Genomic DNA, 20,192 nt, shown 5'->3' on the forward strand with positions numbered 1-20,192 from the left:
GTCTGAACCTCTCCCGGGCAACCTCACGGAGACCTCTCGGCAGTCTAGGTTGTAGATGGATGACAAGTCTCAATTATTATGGCATATCATGGAGTGCACCGCTCCGCTGGACACCGTCGTTGTGTTCGGCCATCCTAGGGTCCTTCAGCTGTACTTCAACACGACTAGACGTGATGCGGAGCAAAAATACAATACTTGAGCCAGATGGCTACGGATTACATGGCATGCGAACCATCCCATCTAGTTCCTATAATGCGACACAATCATAGATCCTCTCTCATATACAATCTTGAAGATGTATCCATGCCGCATCTACACCTCTTCCCGTGCAAGTTTGACAAGTGAGCAGACGAGAATGACAATGTTACAAGCAAGTTTGACTTTGAGAATTCAAGTTTGTCACAATCTAAATTCGTTACAATCAAGATTGACCATTAGAATCCAAGTTTGTCACTTGTCTTTTTTTGTTACAACCAAGTTTGACGATGAGAATTCATGTTGACACTGACAGAATATATCACAATCAAGAATGACAATAAACCATACAAGTTTGACAATACGCACACAAGTTTGACAGTGCGCATCTAAGTCATGCACATTATATACCAGTGGCCGCAGCCACAGACAGGGGTATCCTCACTAGGTAGAGTGGATGACTCTCTGGGGAGACCATCTTCTGCCTGATTCTGCGATAGTTCCTGAAGAACCAACCTCCGGTGTTTAAGCCCTCAATATGTATTTCCCAGTCAGTATTTCAGAGTCAAGCCTGGAAAGAAGTACCCAAGGAGTGGATGGCCCGCAGGACCGAAGCTTGAAGCCAGGGCGGCAGCACAGAAGCGGTGACCACTAGCGCTGACTCTCGACCTCGAGTTGGCTCGGTGAGCCGTAAAACGCCCAGCTGTCCGCCTGCCGAAGACTGACCCAAGCAGTGGAGCGGCGGTCAGCTGACGAAGTCTGACTGCTCAATACTTGCCCCGGCTCGCAGAATAAGACAGATTAAGACGATTTGTTGTTTTGCATGGCTGGGTGTATCATGTTATCGTGATAATTGGCTGTTTCCAAAAAAGCCCTCAATATGTATTTCCCTCGTTTAATCTTCGTCGAAACCCAGGGCGAGCGAGATTCTCCTTTAATTTTTAGTACTGCTTGGAATTCTGCTCGTTGAGGTATGACAGGACGGTAGTGCTATCGGCTTGCGGGAGGCCCTCACAAGCCGTAAAACTTGTCGGCTTCGGATGGCAGGTAAACCACAGGCATAAGGTCGTATAGTACTGTGCGACTTCATCCTGGGGCGGCGCGACGCAACAATCATAGATATCATAGGCCTATTCGAAGGCCTCCTCAGTAGATGGGACAGGCACAAACATATTTCTGTATTCGGAAATAGTTCATTTGAGTTCATGAGAGTCAAAGCCGCGACGCTGCTTAGAAGCATCCGGCAGAGAATAGTTCTCGCCCGTTGTGTCGAGCTATGTCGTTTCTCCACAGCTTCTCCTCTTTATCGTTCTCCTTAACCTCATGCGCACCCGTGTAGACTTGAAGCGAGGCTACGATCAAACTGGAGGTGCCGCTGTCGAGTCGGGCAGTGGGAAGAGGTCCTCTAACTGGGATCGTCCGGCAGACCCTGAGGCCGCCGTCGTGGATGTTCCCGAGGGGACCAATCCTTTGACGGGAGCGCCCTATTCGAAACGGTACTATGAGATTCTCGAGAAGCGGCAACAGCTGCCTTGCTGGCGGGAGAAAGTCGACTTCCTCAAATTGGTGAAGAAGTCGCAAGTGACGCTACTTGTGGGGGAAACGGGCTCTGGCAAGACTACGCAGATGCCGCAGTTCCTGTTGGAGGCGGGATACGCTTCTGATGGAAAAATGGTAAAATAAGTGGGACGAGCTGTGGTGGTATTGATCATCAGATTGCATGCACTCAACCTCGACGGGTCGCGGCTATGAGTGTCGCTCAGCGTGTCGCCCAAGAGATGGACGTCACCCTTGGGGAACAGGTCGGTTTTACTATCAGGTAAGAGCAGTCGATGATGACGGTAATAATGATGTGAGTGTGTTTAGGTTTGAGGACCAGACGGGTCCTAATACAATGCTGAAGTATATGACGGATGGTATGCTCCTACGAGAGGCACAGCTAGATAACAAGCTCAGTCGCTATAACGTTATAATGCTGGATGAGGCTCATGAAAGGACACTAGCTACTGATGTGCTCTTCGGTCTGCTCAAGGAGGTAGGTCCCGGGTTCGAGCCGCACATAGTGCATTTTAATGGCAGATTCTTCCCAATCGGCCCGACTTGAAAGTAGTAGTGATGAGTGCTACTTTGGAGGCAGAGGCTTTCGGCAAGTACTTCTACAACGCTCCTCTGTTGAAGGTAACTCATACCACTCCTTTTCTAACTCGTCGAGGAGGAGGAGTGTGACTCAGGTCCCCGGCCGAACCTATCCTGTTGAGATCTTTTATTCTCCCGAGTCGCAGAAGGACTATTTCGAGTCGGCCGTCCAAACTGTAGTGTATATACATACGGAAGAGCCGGCTGGAAGTGGTGATATACTACTGTTCCTCACAGGAGAAGAGGTAATAGGAGTGGTGAAATTAGTGTAGCGGTAGGTTTCAGTGCTCGTCATATACAGGCTGTGGGTTCGATTCTTAGAAGGGGTGTTTTTTGATTTTCAGGAAATTGAGAACGCCTGTAAGCAGCTTCGTACAGCTTCCATGCGAACTATGAGGGAACACGGCGAGCTCCTAGTGGTCCCACTCTACTCTAGTCTACCTCCTCGACAGCAGCAGAAGATCTTCGAGGAGGCTCCACCACCGAGATACGAAGGAGGTCCGCCCGGCCGGAAGGTGGTTGTGGCCACTAATGTGGCAGAAACCTCCATCACTATAGATGGTATTGTCTATGTCGTTGATCCGGGATTCTCTAAACAGGTGAGTTATCGGTCTTTCACACTGTGTACGAGTGTGTACAGCCTTACAGCACTAAGACTGTACAGTATACCCTTTTACAACATAATCATTTCACGACTACTACATATCACCGCGAATATCGCGTTTTTCGCAGAGTTTCACACCACTTCATGTAAAACGGGTTGTGAAACTCCACTGTTGTACTGTGTACTTGTGTAGGATATGCATAGTTTGAAACTGTGTCCAACGAGGACTTCGAGAGAGGGGGGAATGGCGTAGAGCATTCACGAAACACCCCTTTGGATGCCCTCTATCGTACTCGTTTTGGAAGGGGTGTTAGCGGAGGGGTTTTCGTTGCTGTGATGGTTTATGTGTACGCGTTCAATGGAGTTTCTCTTGTATTACGTGAACGCGATATTCGCGGTGATATGCAGTAGTCGCGAAATACATTTTCACTAGTGTGTTTCATATCACTAGGGTGGTGAAACTCCGCTGTTTTAGAAAGTGTTCAACCCCCGCACCAGGATGGAGTCATTGTTGGTGTCGCCGATCTCACAGGCCTCAGCTCAGCAGAGGGCGGGTCGGGCTGGTCGTACCCGGCCAGGCAAATGCTTCCGTCTGTATACGGAGAATGCGTAGGTGGATTTGGAAGTGGGTAGAAGATTGTGGAAGATTTGGTATAATAGTTACGGAGATCTGCAGCCTTCGACCTTCCCCGAGATCCTGCGTTCGAACCTCTCATCTGTCGTTTTGACGCTGAAGAAGCTCGGGATCGACGATCTTGTAAGCGAGAAATATGTCGGCGCCAAGAATCGAACCTGCGGCCTCCCCAGGTGCACTTCGACTTCATGGACCCCCCAGCCCCCGAGACCATGATGCGAGCCTTGGAGACCCTCGTATACCTAGGGGCCCTCGATGAGGAGGGAGACCTCACTGAATTCGGCAGGACTATGGCCGACTTCCCTGTGGAGCCTCAGATGGCTGCCGTATTATTACGAAGTGGCCGGTAGTGCGTTGTTAGTCTGTGCCATACCGTAATTCGTTGAAATCAGGTTCCACTGTACTGAGGAGGCGATAACTATCATAGCAATGCTCTCGGTACCACAGTGCTTCCTCCGACCGAAGGAGGCCCAGCAGGAGGCCGATGCGGCTAAGCAGAAGTTTGTGCATATGGATGGCGATCATCTCACTCTGATGCAGGCGTAGGGGAAGGAGTGGTATGGAAATGTGGGTATACTTATTGGTGACGTTAGATATGATGCTTATATGGCGTATAAGGTGCAGTGCAATGGCGTTGAAAAAGCGATGTCCCAATGGTGTTGGGATAACTACATCAATGTAACACATCGCCACCGTCACGCGCCATGAAATTATCATGCTCCTCAGTATCGTACTATGAAGTCAGCGGAGAATGTCCGGGCTCAGCTGAAGAGGCTGACCGATCGAGTTGGGCTGAATACTCCGAGTCTGGCGAGGAACCATCCAGAGTAGTACATATCTGTTAGCTTTCGTGAGAGGTCACTATTTACAGTTTCACAAATAACGTGAGGAAATGTATACTGTCGGGGTTCTTCATGCAAGTGGCTCACCTGCAAAAGGCTGGGGTATATCTCACTACTCGAGAGCATCAAGTTGTAATAAGAGGTCTCTGGTTCGATCCCTGGTTGGGGCATTTTTCTGTATTTTTTCAGGTGATGCTACATCCTTCTACTGTCATTCAGCACAAACCGGAATGGGTACTCTACCATGAGTTGGTATTGACGGCTAAGAACTACATCAGGACCGTTATGACGGTAATAATCGGGAAAACACCGGCGGCGGAGCGAAGCTGTTGCGAGTCTCGAGCCTGTGTAATAGTAGAGGGATGAGCAGTGCATTGATGTTAGATAAAAGGGGAGTGGCTGCTCGAGTTGGCACCAGGCTACTACAATATAGAGGAACTGCCTAACTCGGAGACCAAACGTCAACTAGCGCGTATCAAGAAAGGTATGGAGAAGAAGAGATCAGGAGGGCGCAGTTAGTAGCAGTTGTTGTTGTTCCTATACGTATCGAGAGAGAGCACATTAACGTTTCCACACTCATCACGGGTGTATCGTTGCATCGGTTTGGCGAGATGCAGAACAGGTTGTTTTCTTGCACATGGAGATTCGCCCGCTCTCGTCGTTGGAGCAGCGATATTTCGATGATGATGATTTCGAGGAAAAGGACTCAGACGGGCTCGTGTGCTTTGGCTGAGTCGGGGAGGAGCGGCGAATTTGGAGGGAAAAGGTATCGGTTTTGGGCGTCCTCATGAGGGCCTTCACGAAGGAGAGGATGGATGATGCCTCGACTGACACGAGCAGCAGTCCTAAGGAGGAAACGGGTGCCGGGGTTGAACCTGTGCGTTTCAGATCCAACTGAACTATCGAGCCTATGATCCTGACGATATCATATGGTGTCTATCAGCTTTTCAGAAACTCGACTCCAATGACGATACTCCTTTCAAATAAGAGTCTTCCTTTACTCTTACTGGTATTCTAACTTCTGGAGTGGTATGGATATTGTAGGAGTCCTATAAGCACATACCCTCAACTGAATGGGCCAAAGCGCCCACTTGCCTTATGCTGTCGATCCCTCTCAGCTGTATGTTTAGAGGTTGCCTCCTATAGCGGCTCGCGTTAACAGCATTAACTGTTGGAGTAGGAATATATGTTCGCTTTCCTCATCAGCTGAGCTCAGGAGTTTCCTCGTTGATTATAGAGGTTTACATACGAATTCGGGTAGAAATGTACAGACAGACCCAATGAGAATTTCCCAAAATTTCCATATTGTCACCAACACATGCATACCTTCACTGTCAACATCGTCACAGTGGATGTTGGCTACCGAGAGTCGTCGTTTTAGTTCCTTACCGTTGAATCTAATCATTGTAGTAGTTGACTTTCCCTTCCTCCTCATCCTCATGTGGTCAGCGTCATTCACTATTCAAGTTCTGTCGTGCTTATCGTGGGGCGGAGTTTTTGGACTTATGTTGTATTCCAAAATGAAGACCTCGAGAGACTGGCTGCTCGCACTCTTCGTGCTGTCATTCATGCTGTAAGGGCAAGTAGTTGTCTTCTGGTCCTCATGGGTGTCTCAGGTACGCCAACGCTGATGAGATTTTCTCCAAGTTTAGATTTTACCATTTAGCCAAGGCGTGGAAGCCCCAGTTGGTCGCTGAGGCGGCGGCTTCGATGCTCATCGGCTTTGCCGCTACTACTTTCGATGATGTCATACCACACTTCTTCCACATCGCGTTAAGACCACCCATCTGTGGTGCTGTTTAGGTACGTCTAGTGGCTCTGATACCGTGCCTGCTTACCTATGCATTGCGACAGAAGGTTACTGGCAACACCTTTACCACAATGCTCGGGTAAGCATCAGTTCTCTTTCATAATAAACGCAAGTATAAGAGGCAGCTGAGCCTGGCAGGTGGAATTTCCATATTGTCACTAAATGTGAATTATCCCCCCCCCCCCTGATGATGGGAGGCAAAATGAATTGTTGTTCTGATCTCCCATCAGCGTCTTGCTATTCTGCTATGTAGTCGAAAGTCTTCCGTTGGGAACATTCTTGTCTTTAGAAACAAGTGAAGTATTTCGATATTACTTTTCTGAAATTTTCTCGAAAAAATATAAAATTTGGAAAAATTTGTGGAACTTTCTGTGAATGCGCGTCAGAACTGTCAATAATGATTCGTTCTTTTCGGCGCTATAATCTTCCTTAGGATGCTCACCGGAGAGTTCCGACACTCCCAAGCGACGTTGATTATGATAATGCAACTCGTGGGATCAGTTTTCGGCGGAGCGATGCACTATTTGTTCATGTATAGCACTCATGCTACGGCACCAATGCTGGTAGGGCCCTCCTTCTTCCCTCTAGTATTCGACTGTCACTTCCTCAGTCCGGCTCCTTCATCCCAGTGTTGTTGTCGACAGCAGTAGCGACCCTGCCAGGCCAGGCACCTTATGGGAGCTCCTTATCTATTCTGCTACAACCCCTCACAGTATGTCTCTGTGAATACTTCATCATGTTGTTCATCATCGCCCATTCAGTTGAACATCATCGTGAGCCGTCTCACAGTGCAGTGGGCCGGCCTTAGGTCGGGTATGCTCACATCTTCGGAGGCAGCTCCTGGTGGTATGGTATTTAGTGACGCTCTGTGGGCATCAGGACTGCTCCTGTTGTCCGTGGCTTTGGCTGCAGCATATCTATTGAGCTCGAGGAACGTCGGCTTGGGTGAGTGCATTCCCCCTGCGTGCGCCACTCTGATTGATGACTATCCCTCAGGTATGCTGTTGAGCAGTTTTGCAGTGGGCAGCATCTCCCTGGCAACTCCCACTAAAGGGGCCCTCGCAGCCGCCGTGTTGTACGAGGCGCTGCCCAGCCGTGTTGCAGTTACCGTCGCTGGTGAGCCCCTCGCGTTTACATCATAGTCATCAGCTACTTTGCCTCAGACCTCTCGGCTGGTCACTTGCCGTGTGCCTTTCCAATAGCGTTCGCTTCAACGCTCATCGGAGGTGCTGTGGCTGGGCTACTCTCGAAAACGACTGGCGTGCCTGCTGTGGCAGTGGTAAGGTCATCTAGGCACTGCCTCTGGAACGATCGTGCATCGCAATCTATCAGATCCCAACAGCTGATGGAGTTACGCTAGAGGCCATCACATCAGCACTAATCGCCTTTGCCATCGCGGGAAGAGTACCGCATAAGTCCATCATCGTTGGAGGTACGAGCCAAGCACACGATCGTTGGTCCGGACGGTCCTGTCCAGGTCTCATATACTTTGGTTGCATTCAAGACAGTCGAGTCATCCCAACCGTTTCCGAGTTGGTCGGCTCCAGCGTTCAAGGGCTACTATCTGATAACCACCAAGCTTATGCTAGTGAGGCGCCTTGGAGGTTCCCTCCGTTTCATGCTGTTGTTGATGCTCAGATCTACTAGGAAGTCGGCTCTTTTGGCAATTCCTGGGAGGCTTCATTGGTGCCGGGATGCACTCCTTCTTACTTGGCCACATTCAGACCGATGCTGAACGCTTAGCTGATAAGGAGAAAGATCGAGTGAGTCGATCCTTCGGTCTTCACAGTGAATGATTGGTTGTATGGTACAGCTCCGTCAAGAGAAGCATGATAAGGAGAGGGCTGAGGCAGAGGCTGCCAAGAAGAGGGTAAAGGATTACAAGAAGGGTGCCATTGATGATAAGAAGAAACAATAAGTAGATGATGGCACAAGTTGGTGGCGTGATTATACTGTTAATAGTTTCTTCCTTACTGAATCCAAGCTCTTGTGTTAGAAGTCAGGGTGGTTGTAAAACACGATCAATGCCACTTAGCTTAGTTGGTGACACTCACGTGTCACACCTCGCATAATTGTAGCCAATACTATACTCGTCGCCGTATTGGGCGATTACCCTTCCTTATGACTCATAAGAGAGGGTGTACCCTCATAAGTAGTGAGTGATACTTTCATTGCTGCACAATCGAGCCAAGCCCATCGCTGAAATGCCGGTATTTCCTTTTAATGAGACGACTATGAACGTACTATACGCGCTGTATTCATTTGGGGAGACCTTGAGAGCGTCATCGTGGTTAACGGAGTAATCTTCATCTGATAAGTGGTCAAGACAGAATTATTGCTGTGGTGATAAAGCATATCTGAGTTTTCATAACTCGTAGCTAACGAGTCGTTATCCCAGGTTGAAATCCGGAAGCGAGTGGCTTGTCGCTCCGTCTTCACCTCACCCGCCATGTTCGACACAATGCGAGTGTGTGCGTTTGTACTACTCACCTCGAAGATAGCTGCCCAACAAGTGGCGTTATAAGAATTCGGCATTATTCAGCACTTTCTTCAACCTATCCCACCACCACACCCGGCATAAAAACTGACACCTTCCGCACTGTAACTGAAATGGGACTGTCAGGGGAAAGCTCTTGTAAGTCTACAAATGCTACACTCACAGTTCAGCAAGCGCAGTTCTTCATGAAGAGTTCAGGGCTGAAGACTTAAACCTCAGCTTGTTTCCAAACCCACGTTTCATCGAGTGTGGATGTTCAATTTTGCGGTCGACATCGGTTATAATAGCCGGGAAGGTTGATGAACTCAATAACGCAACTCTTGAAATGGCATAAACAGAACACGTTCAAGGTTAGCAACCGACTAAGGGTTCCGAAAAGAACAACAAGACGATCAGATTTTCTGATCGTCACCACCTCGATATAAACCTGTGATGGCGAATGAACTGCCAATCACACATGGAAAGCGTCGCAAGTCTCGACATCTCCCACCGAATTCGGCGACAAATCGGGTACACCTCTAGTATGCAGCTCAACCACCCTCATAGAGCTCTCGTCGTGACCAAACAAGAACGTCTCGATGTACTCCCATTCCTCGATAAACAGATAGAGCGAATAGAGAGCATAAGAAAGACTGCTAGCCCCGTCATCATCGTCTCCATCTAAGGTGCTTCTACTCTCATCAAGAGCATCAAGACACCGTAACATCTCCACATGAACATCATCATTTAACGCTCCCCGTGTAGCGTCTCGGCAGGCAATGGACATGCCCGTTACCATCCTTTCTTCAGATCTTCCAAGGGCAATACTAAGCTCTTTGAGATGGGGACCCAAGGCCTTCAACGCCCCCTGAGATGATGAGCTCTCCTTCAGCGCACATGCCGTCGTTGCTCCATAAGCGCTCAAGGCCGCGGTCGTTATTTCGCTTATGAATGGTTGAACTTGAAAGCACTTCGTACAAGCGACCCTCATGAAGAGCTTGCCAAACACAGACACCTCCGCATGGGCATCAGCAACTAGCGAGGCACGACGATTCGAGATGCCCGACAACTCTCGGCCGACCTCCTCCCGGCCGTCTACCAAGGCGACCTCTTCCTCTACTGCCAAGCCAACACTGGCCAACTGATGAAGGGCATCCTGAATGCTGTTACCAGCACATTCCAATGCTGAGGCCGACACGTGTTGCAGTCTCGAGATGGCGTATACAGGGAAGAAAACGCAGGAAAATACAAAGGCGATTCCCATACCCACCAAGTTGAGGGCACATCGCCACCCCAGACCCCATAGGATGTCCTCCTCAGCCTCCCCCAAGGCCACCGACGGCGTAAAGGCAACAATCGTCCACGTTAGTATAAACACCGAGCCAGCATAACTCAACGGCGTCGCCTTGACAAAGCCTCCGACAAAACCCAATATGATGAGCTCCAGAAAGAACGCCGCGTGGTTGAACGGATTCGCCTCCACACATATGAGGCCGTACAGGAGAGCACCAACGAGGCCGACAAGCCTTCTACCAATCTTCAACAGGCACGCTCCTGCTACTGGCAGAACACAGTAGCATGCTGCCAAGTAGATCCACAGAAACTTACGATTGACACTCGCGTTACTATTACCCCATGGAAAGAGTACTATGATAGCGATAGTCGTAGCTAGGGAAGCCTTCAGAGGGAACAGGAGATGCTCTGCCCGCGACTGACCATCATCATAGAAAACTGGACGAGACCACCAGGTCTTGGCCCAGGACATCAACCCCTTCGTAGCTGTGCACAAGGCGAACCACCAACGAACCTAATACGGGATGTAAAAGCCGGAAAATTTTCTGATACTGTTATTGTTCTGTCGATCATTCCACATCACGCGTTTTTACTGTCAGTGTTGTTACGGGAATATATCTTCGCTTTTCCCAGTTGAGCTCAGAAGTGTCCTCACTTACTCTACAAGTTCACGTACGGAAACCAACAAGAACTCCCCAAAATTTCATCTACCCCAGCTACGCTCCGCCCGAATCACCTCTTCCTCGTCCTGGTCCACTCCACGTCTCCTCAGCTGAGCCGTCACCGATGAATACTCTTCTGCCAGCTCAGCGTATCTCAAGATTGACTCTATCGCGAAGTGGAACCTAGTGATCCCCTCCGTGTCCAACGCCTTCACTGTGCCCATCTTGATGGACTTCCGCATCACCATCGAAGCCTCATTCAGACTCTCTTTGCATCTTACCGCAGTTGACATAAGATTCGGCACATCCCCAGCTGTTGGGACGTTACCCGAAGCTGCTCGCAGTACCGCACGGTTCTGAGATCGTAATTCTAGTAAGCTCGCCGACATTGGCCTCCATAGTGCTTCAACGATAACATCATCGTAAGTGCCCGCCGTGATAGATTTTCTCAACGAATACAACGCGCTTGCCATACGCCAGATGATGCTCCTCAACTTGTCGTCCTGTACATAGGCGCTGGCAGCCACTAGCGACTTGTCGTAGCTCATATGATGAGCATCGATGGTGTACAGGTTCTCGGCGCCGCTCACAACGTAGGCACTGAGGACGTCGAAGTAGTCGGCTGTGGCGGAGTTGAATTTCTGAAGGGGATTTGCTGATGGTGACGGTAGCCAATCGAGGAGATAGAGGACCAATACGGGGACGAACCCACATAGGAGACCATAGGAAACCAATATGGCGTTCCAGAGAGCCTCTAGGTAGGGATGCCCTGTGATGTTGATGGCTATGGGAACATACAGGGATATAATCGCCGTGACATAGCTGATGATTTCCGATAGTTTACATCCTGCATCGGGATGGGACAATGCGACGAAGTACGTCAGGGGAAGGGCGATGACCATAGCCCAAATTTGGAAGTACTCAATGCCGCAAGCGACACAGATAGAAGATAGTATCAGGTGGAGGAGACAACCCATGGCAGTGGCAAGCCAAGTGCCAACCACGCCTCGCAGAAAGAACAACAAACAGGACTTGAAATCAAGTATAGAGTTGAAACCGGCCCAGATAGGAGGCTCGAGCTGAGGAGATATCATCAATCAACGATGACGGTTGTAGAGTGCCTACCATGTAGAATTGAATGTATTTATGTGCAATCGGGAACATCGCAGGTATGCCGGCAAAGGCACATGCAATTGCCGTCACTATTGCCTGCAGGACTTGATCAGACGTGAAGGTATACACCATTACCAATACAATCAATATTACAACACTAAAATGACTAGTCTATGGCGACTCAATCAGCTACTCAACTCTTTCATCGGAAGGGGTTCGAACATCCGATGTATTTCTCGCTCGCCCAGAAGAGCCAGATCCATAGCAAACAGGTTTCGTCACTGTTTAATTCAGGGCGGCCCTGAATCAGGGCCTGTCTTGTTTGACTACAATAAATCGAGGATTCGAACATGTCTGAGAATCTAAGGGAATTTGCATATTGGATTCTCCAATACGGTCCGCCGAGACAGTTCAATGTATGGTCTCGTGGCCTAATGGATAAGGCGTTGGTCTTCGGAACCAAAGATTGTGGGTTCGAGTCCCACCGAGATCGTTTTTCTCAACTTATACCATGTACAAGCCTGTCGTGTTCCAATACGATAATATAGCAACTTCTCGAACAACTTGTCGGTAGAACACAACCAAGCGGCAGTAATAGATAAAGCTTAGTCGATCACGATGTCTCCTAAAGCTTGGAGACTTAATACGTATACTTCTTACTTTGATTACTAAGGTTGCGTACGCTACTAGCGTAGCTATCACACAACGAAACGGTCTTCCTTGTGCGTGCACATAGGAATATACTAGAATAGTTAGGAACAATCAAGGACGGTCGAGATCGCAAGGAGTGATGGAACATCACATCCTCCCGCCCCGGCAAACAAGGCTATTGCAGATAGCTGGCTAACAACCTATTGTTATCAGACACTCAAGATAGAAGCAGAAAAATTACGGGAGTAAGTTCACGAAGCATACACATTTCTCATCAATATTTTCTTAGGAACAGTACCAGTCTGACTTCTGGTTACTGGACCAGAACCTGAAGACGGACCTGAAGACGACTTCGGCGGGGGTAGGGAGTGAGAAGACGGGCCATCTTGAGCAATAGGTGATGTAGTAGCAGGACATCGAGCAGCTTCTTGCCTCTTCAGCAGTATAGTCTTCTTCATAAAACCTTCCACATCGTCGTCGTCAACATCATCGAATAATCGAACAAATGGTCGGTTCTGTTCGTCAACAGTAGAGCATAATTTGCAGTTGTTAACTGAGTGAACTTCATAACCTCTAGACGTCTTAACGACGAGGGTATGAGTCGTTGCAGCCTGAACTTGATAGGGCCCACGATAGCTATTGGCCATCTTAGAGGATTTTCGAGTGAAAACGAACACCTGATCTCCCGGTCTGAAGGGAGATCTCGATGCATGGGGGGAGCCTCTTCCACTCAATCGCTTCGCCTCACGATTCTTCTCATAGGCCTGGATAACGTCTCGGAGCTTAGTCAACCGCAGTTGTTGTCGTCGAGCAGCCTTGGTAACCTCAACTGGTTGACCATCCAGAGCGTCGGCATTGGTGCAACTAACACCACTCATATTCTGCTCATCGTCATCCTCAGTAGGCTGGGGCAGGCCAGGTATGCGGGGTTCGCGGGAATGAAGAAGATAGAATGGTGAACAGCAAGCATCCAAACGTCGACGTACGTTTACCAAGAACAGAGCCTTCTGTAGGATAAGCTTGAATGTCATCAAGTCGGGCTTCCGTCCCCTGAGTAGACACTTCAAAGTATAGAGTAGTATCGAGTGACTCCTCTCAGTGGCCCCATTCATAGCCGGATTGTTCATACCACTGAACAGTAGTCGAGAGCCATGCTGTAAAATAGCTTTCCTAAAATCCTTGTTGGTGAAGCTTTTATGGTTGTCAGCGAGTAGATATGTACGCCATCCACGGCGCCATAGTATCGTAGATACAGAGTATAACGTGTCCTCCTTATCAAAGGAACACGTATATTCTGCATCGCAGAACCCAGAAACCAAATCGCTTATAACAATCAATCTGATAGTAGCCAGCCGCTTTCTCGGATCACTATCATCATTCTCGATCAGATCCTCATTAACCCTCAACGGACCAAGGCCATCGACAGCACAGTACTGCCAAATGTCCAACTCGGATACCTTCTTAGATCCACCGGTAGGTTGAAAACGCCGCTGATCTCGCAGCGTGACACAAGTAGTGCATGTTCTCAGCGTTCTACTAACGGTAGCACCCAACTTTCTCCAGAAGAAGCGGCGTGAAATATTATTGCGGGTACGGACCCTCCCGACATGACCATACTTGCAGTGATAGCGGATGGTTATAAGTCGTTGGAGAAGGTGTTCACTAGCAGGAACTATGCACTGCTGTAGAAGTTGATCACCATCATATCTACTCCGTCGAACAAGGATTTGAGAGTCACCGTTCTCGTCAGACCAGTCTTCAAGGCCCAGATATTGGTGGTAATGTCGGGGAAGAGGAGCATTATAGTCGGTAGGTCTTCGAAGCTTACGAACAAGCTCAATGGTCTCGGGGTCGGTAGCTTGCGCCTTCTTCGTTAAGATCTCTAACACATCCCGAGCAGGGGTGCGAAGAGTGATAGCATCCAAGGAATTCAGTTGCCAACCACTAAAGACCTTAGATAACAGAGAGTATTGATATAGCTGGTGAGCTCGTAGATGATCTCCTCGTAGTACTTCTTCCACACTACTCCCTTGAGCATCAACGACAAACAGGGCGAACTGTTGCACTCCCGCTATAACATCATCGATATCATAGGAGAAGTAGTCGTCATCGTCGTCGTCTTGGGCTCGTTGATTATAGGCCCTATTTGTAGGCACGGCCTTCGGTCTCGTAGAAGAACTGAAGTCGTCTGGAATTTGGAGTGAGATAGACTTGAGATGAACATCAGGATGGTCCGACACACCATCCGTATGAACAGCTCGTAGAACAGCACCACGAAAGAGATGTTGTCTAACATAGTAAGAGTGATCTTGCCTAGGTGGCGGTAGTCGTCCCCGAGATGGATGATCTGCTGGGTTAATAGCGCCCGGACAGTGGGCCATCCAAACGTGGGAGCCAGCCTTAGTTAGCAGGTTGTAGAATACCAGAACTTTACGTAGCCGAGCAACTTCCCATGGGGTCCATTCCTTCTTAGGAGTCTTCCGTGTCAAACGATGGTAATTGAGACGGCTATCGGTAAGAATGACAACGTTAGCAAAAGGGCGAAACTGAGAGTGTAGGAGCTGAACGGTTTGAAGGCCTTGGAGAACAGCACAGAGCTCTGCTCGGGGAGCCTTGAAGGTGGTCGGTGATACCGCTTTACCAAAGATTCCACCTCTAGCATAAATACGCTCTCCATTCTCGCCGACCTCACATACACATGCCCATGCTCTAAGAGTAGCATCAGTGTAAACACATAAGGTACCTTCACCATTAAGAGAGCATATGTGTCGAGGTACCGGAACCTGGCTACTCACAGTTGTGAACCACTGATGAATATCCTTGGGAGAACTACAATCACGAGGATAATCGTCGAAGGGGAGAGAGTCGGGAATATCAGGAATATCGTCTATAGTGTTGAGAATCAGCTTAATACCCATAGACAACTCTAAGAGCAATCCAAGAGGGTCATAGAACTTCGCCACAGTTGACCTCAGTTGTTTACGGTTATTAGGTACACCATTCTGGTACGCAGTAACCAGCTTCGTGAGAGAGGCTGCCATGATACAATCTGCACCAACATCATAGAGATAACCCAGGACCTTCTTCGTGGAAGTACTAATAGGGGTAATACGTGTAGAATCATCACCAACTAAAAAGTTGATAATGCGCTTTGCCACATTATCTTGCAGCCCCTTTGCTCGTAAGGCAGATGCGGTGTCGTGGAGGAGGCGATCTCTAGTGTCACGATCATCAGAGCCACCAACGACGTCATCCATGTAAGCACCTACATCGCCGAACTCACCCTCCTTCTTGCTATCACAATCCTCGATCAGAGGTGTTGATCTCAGCGGTAAATCCTTTTGATGGTTATCGCTGATAGCCTCTTGACCATCAAGCGACTCGACGACAGGCCGAAGCTGCCTCTCCACCGTGTCTTGTAAGCAGAATGGTGCACAAGAGAGACCGAAGAAAACCCTAGCCACCACAAACGCCCGATCATTATGGATGAAACAGACGAACCTCCTCACATCATAGTGCAGTACAAGTTGTAAGAACGCCTGGGTCTGATCGGTGACGAACACCCAACGATACCTTCGGAACCGAAGCAGGTGACTTAGGGTACTGCAATGCGAAGGAGAGGTAGGGGACGCGTTGAGGTAGCGGTTGATATTCCGACAATCCCAAACAGGTCGGATGGGGCTCGTAGAGGATGCATTGAGGATCGGAAAATGATAAATACAATGGCATCTATGCCGAACGAGAGTGCTTATTGGCACCTCGAATATATATCCTTTAGCAAGCATATCATCAATAACGCCCGAGTAAGCCGCAAGTACGCCTCTCTTCGCTAACCTCACACATAGACTCCGGTTCTTGTGCAGCTCGGTAATAACATTGGGCTGTGGGCGCGCTTCAGATTTCCACGGTAGAGTATAGAACCCTCTCTTCTGACCATCAGCCTTTGTCGTTGCATAGGTGATGTCGTCTTCAGTGCATAGATCATAGTCGATAGGAGGCCATGTTGCATCGCCGCTGTTGGTCTCATTCGTAACCGGATCGAGCGATGGCCAGCAGAGGTTAAAATCCAAGATATCTTCACTGCATAGATCATGCCATTGGACTTCTAAACAACTGTCATCAACTGTCGCACCAGTACCCATCTGGGCTTGTAGTACACTTTGAGGCGAAGACACTTTCCCATTTAGATCAGCCTCAGCATAAGTGGACGGTTTGGAGCTATCATGATCTTCACTGGTGATGCACGTTGCGAATGGAGTGAACGAGTCAATCTGTTGATTATCAGCACGTGACGAGGAGTACTCATTGAGGAACTTGTACAGATCGGCCTCACCATCGAGTCTACAGACCTTAACCAATTGCCGGAAGGTCTCTGCCGAGATACGTAGTCCCCCAGCTATCTGAGAGCTACTGCCTCCTTCCAGACGCCAGAGAGTAGCTTCTCCCGTCACGGATTGACCGCAGACGTCAGTAGAGAATATAACAGGACGAGAAAGAGCATCACATACGTAAAAGACATACGGTAGGGGTTGTGGTTGGGATCTAGCACCATCGCATATCGGAGTAACAAACCTCAACTTCAAAACCACGGATGTAGTAATAGGTGTACGAGTACTGTTAGCAGCTCGGATATAAGTATTAGTAACTGGAACTTCTTGATGTACATAACCTTCGGCCTTCAGCTGCTCGAAATAGGCCCTCGAGAGACAGCTCTTCGCTGCCCCTGTGTCGAGAAGACCACTCACCACCTTCGTCTGAGACGCATTTTTATCAAACAATAAAAACGACACTTGATGTGGACTTGTGGTTGAGAGGTAGTTACCAATTTCTTGACAGTCGTGATGCACATCACCGATCTTCGATGATTCAGAACCATCCACCTCGAAGTTATAAGCTAACTGCTGGAGACCCGATGGAGTAGACGCTGCAGACGTTGATGGCGTCGGCTTCACATGCTCAACGGTTCCGTCTCGGGAGGCACCTTTCGTATTATTACCATTGGACTGGTTGAAGTCGGACTTCCAAGGATAAGGACAAATAACGCAGGTGTGACCAATACCATGACAGCGGGTACAGAGAACATCGGATGGTAAGGAACAGGCCGATACCAAGTGTCGTCGACCACATCGCTTGCATCGTTTAGACATAAACTCTGGTTCTCTTTGGTGGCAATCCTTAGCAAGATGATTAGCCTTGCCACATCTTCGACAAGTGGGCTGGTTCACAGCAATCGAATTCGCAGCAACTTCAGTGGTCTCCTCTATGCCGCTCACCTCAGATGCAGTGCTACGGCCAGCCAAGCGAGATCGATGTGGTTGTTGCTGACGACGTTCTCGGTCCTCTAATGTAATCCTGCATATAAGACGACTGTAGTTATCCAACTGATGAGTCTTGGCAAACTGCTGCAAGGTAGGCGTTATCTTCGAGAGCAGAGCCTGCTTGGCCAACTCAGGCGTCATAGGATTACCAACAGCTGCGAGTGCTCTCTGAGCACTCTCAAATTTGGCGAGAAAGTCCACAAAACTCTCTTCACCTTGCATGGTAAGAGCATTCCAAGCAGCAAGAATCTTAGAGGTCTCGCCATCCGGGTCAATCGCAACAGTCAACCGTGCCCAAAAAAGGTTCACTATCATAGCATAGGAGGATCGTGTCCCAGACGGAACAGGAAGTAGTAGGTTCTCAATAACATCAGCCTCTACTGTTCTTCTCAAATAATAGTAATAGAAGACAGCATCTCCAGCATAACTCGAAACGGCTTCTTCTATACGACGCTTAACCAGATTAACGGGCCTCACATCTCGATTCCCTTTGAAGATACCACCAGCGATTATAGGGGTCCCATTCACTTGGCGTTGAATATGTCGTAGGTCCATTGGTGATACCGGCACATCAATATGAGGTGGTCGTTGAGTCGCAGACGATAGCGCCAACGAGGGATTCGGATGAAAGGTAGCTGAGGGCACGTTGCTCTGGGATGGATCAGCATAGGTGGAAGTCGGCACATTAGGAAACATATCCGCCACGTTAGTGGAAGGAGTACCAGCTGAATTATACGCCATGATAGGATATGCAGCGGTAGGATATGCAGAGGTAGGGTATGCAGCGGTAGGGTATCCCATGTTCTGAGGCACGTAAGAGATACCTCCCTGACCACTGACTCCATATACAGAACCGTTCGAAAGCGGCAGCTCTCGCGTAGAAGGTGAAGAATCAACCGGATATACTGGCGGATAGGTGTTTATGTGAGACGTACCATGGGGGAACCAAATCGTGGGAGCGGAGGGAGAGGTGCCGCCTTGCAGCTGGTGGTTAAGACTTTGAAGACCATCATTCCTTACGAGAGACAAACCGGTAGGGTCTCGAAGAGCAGCTTGTTGCCCATGTGTATCCATTCTCGTTAATGTCTCAGCCTCAACTGCAGTAGAGGAGGAGCGAGCATCACCCTGAGGAGTCGCAGCACCGCTGAACGATGCTAAGCCGCCAAACGATGGGGTAAGTAATTGCGGTTGCACTCCGCCCGTAGGCCCGATCGCTTTGTTACCCTCATCATCCATGACTTGAGCGTTAAGGCCTCTAGTATTGGTACCCTCCTCGCTCTCGTTGTCGGTAGCCTGGATGCTCGAATCCCTAGTGTTCATAAGCACAGTCGATGCAGGCATCTCCAATACTCCTTCTAGCGGAGGTATAACCAGATCGGACAGTAGATCGTCAGCAGTCAGCGGAGGTCTTGATGCCTCAAGAATTCTTCCCACACCACCCGGAACCGTCTCTGCGGTAAGTTTCCATGTAGATTTGTAACCATCAGGAATCCATGCGCCAACATAATGACCATGGCCAATAACGTAAAACATAACCTTATCTCCCAGCAGTGGGCCAGCAGCTGGACCTAGTGTAGCCTCCACCAGGATAAACAACCCATGATGATACTCATCTCGGTCAACCACATTAACAGGCACATAATTAAGACGACCCGGTATCTTGATATACCGTCTATAAGGTAGGGATCCGGATGCCATACTAATTGTTTATCAGATCCCGGTAAAAGATGTCGTGTTCCAATACGATAATATAGCAACTTCTCGAACAACTTGTCGGTAGAACACAACCAAGCGGCAGTAATAGATAAAGCTTAGTCGATCACGATGTCTCCTAAAGCTTGGAGACTTAATACGTATACTTCTTACTTTGATTACTAAGGTTGCGTACGCTACTAGCGTAGCTATCACACAACGAAACGGTCTTCCTTGTGCGTGCACATAGGAATATACTAGAATAGTTAGGAACAATCAAGGACGGTCGAGATCGCAAGGAGTGATGGAACATCACAAGCCTTGCATAATTGCGCACCCCATTCTATCTCCCGGTTCCACCCTTGTCAGTTTTTTAGTCGTTCGCTTTTGAGTCCTCTTTGAGTCGCTCCGGAGTCCATCAACACCTTTTTCTCAAGCACTACAGCATGAATATCCTTCGTGGGTTAATCCACGAGGTACCCTCGGTCAATTCAGTGTTCTTCCTTCCAAACTGTTATGCCGACACAATTTGTTACAGTAACTAGTCATCCCCAGCTGTTACTCTACTCACCATGGTTACAACAATTTTGACCAAGCCCTAGGGCGTCGGACTTTAAACTAACACACACACACACACACACACACACACACACACACTTCAGCATGAACATTGCAAAACCATGAAGAGCCGCAGTACATAGAGTTTGCATGCTAGAAACCAATCCCAATCACGAATGCCTAGACTAGAGAAAGAAGTGTATCGGAC

At 48.8% G+C, this 20,192-nt stretch overlaps 4 protein-coding genes and 1 non-coding gene across 5 annotated transcripts; 3 read left to right on the forward strand and 2 right to left on the reverse strand.

The window, feature by feature from the left end:
* The first annotated feature begins 1,486 nt into the window (after positions 1 to 1,486).
* On the forward strand, positions 1,487 to 4,969 carry Pmar_PMAR005990 (ATP-dependent RNA helicase, putative). The gene is made up of 15 exons (XM_002774365.1): positions 1,487 to 1,869; positions 1,911 to 2,014; positions 2,062 to 2,230; positions 2,275 to 2,373; positions 2,427 to 2,576; positions 2,676 to 2,930; positions 3,411 to 3,544; positions 3,596 to 3,692; positions 3,743 to 3,915; positions 3,962 to 4,111; positions 4,163 to 4,247; positions 4,296 to 4,396; positions 4,441 to 4,543; positions 4,601 to 4,702; positions 4,796 to 4,969. The coding sequence occupies exons 1-15, from the start codon at positions 1,519 to 1,521 to the stop codon at positions 4,928 to 4,930; spliced, it is 2,208 nt and encodes a 735-aa protein (XP_002774411.1). The 5' UTR covers positions 1,487 to 1,518; the 3' UTR covers positions 4,931 to 4,969.
* Positions 4,970 to 5,931: 962 nt separating this feature from the next.
* Pmar_PMAR005991 (hypothetical protein) lies at positions 5,932 to 8,160 on the forward strand (the record flags this gene model as incomplete). The annotated part of the gene is made up of 11 exons (XM_002774366.1): positions 5,932 to 5,984; positions 6,028 to 6,157; positions 6,215 to 6,300; positions 6,655 to 6,784; positions 6,983 to 7,166; positions 7,218 to 7,337; positions 7,385 to 7,500; positions 7,554 to 7,653; positions 7,699 to 7,809; positions 7,860 to 7,984; positions 8,035 to 8,160. The coding sequence occupies 11 exons, from the start codon at positions 5,932 to 5,934 to the stop codon at positions 8,137 to 8,139; spliced, it is 1,260 nt and encodes a 419-aa protein (XP_002774412.1). The 3' UTR covers positions 8,140 to 8,160.
* A 1,009-nt stretch (positions 8,161 to 9,169) lies between these two features.
* Pmar_PMAR005992 (hypothetical protein) lies at positions 9,170 to 11,897 on the reverse strand (the record flags this gene model as incomplete). Its single annotated transcript, XM_002774367.1, has 3 exons — positions 9,170 to 10,504; positions 10,727 to 11,731; positions 11,778 to 11,897. 3 exons carry the CDS (start codon positions 11,895 to 11,897, stop codon positions 9,170 to 9,172), a joined length of 2,460 nt encoding a protein of 819 aa, XP_002774413.1.
* Positions 11,898 to 12,185: 288 nt separating this feature from the next.
* Positions 12,186 to 12,258, forward strand: Pmar_PMAR005993. Its single transcript has one exon. It is a non-coding gene; the product is annotated as a tRNA-Arg (tRNA).
* A 409-nt stretch (positions 12,259 to 12,667) lies between these two features.
* On the reverse strand, positions 12,668 to 19,432 carry Pmar_PMAR005994 (gag/pol/env polyprotein, putative; the record flags this gene model as incomplete). Its single annotated transcript, XM_002774368.1, has 1 exon — positions 12,668 to 19,432. The coding sequence occupies one exon, from the start codon at positions 19,430 to 19,432 to the stop codon at positions 12,668 to 12,670; it is 6,765 nt and encodes a 2,254-aa protein (XP_002774414.1).
* Positions 19,433 to 20,192: the final 760 nt, after the last annotated feature.

This window comes from Perkinsus marinus (assembly GCF_000006405.1).
Source record: "Perkinsus marinus ATCC 50983 genomic scaffold scf_1104296958234, whole genome shotgun sequence".
Taxonomy (NCBI): domain Eukaryota; phylum Perkinsozoa; order Perkinsida; family Perkinsidae; genus Perkinsus; species Perkinsus marinus.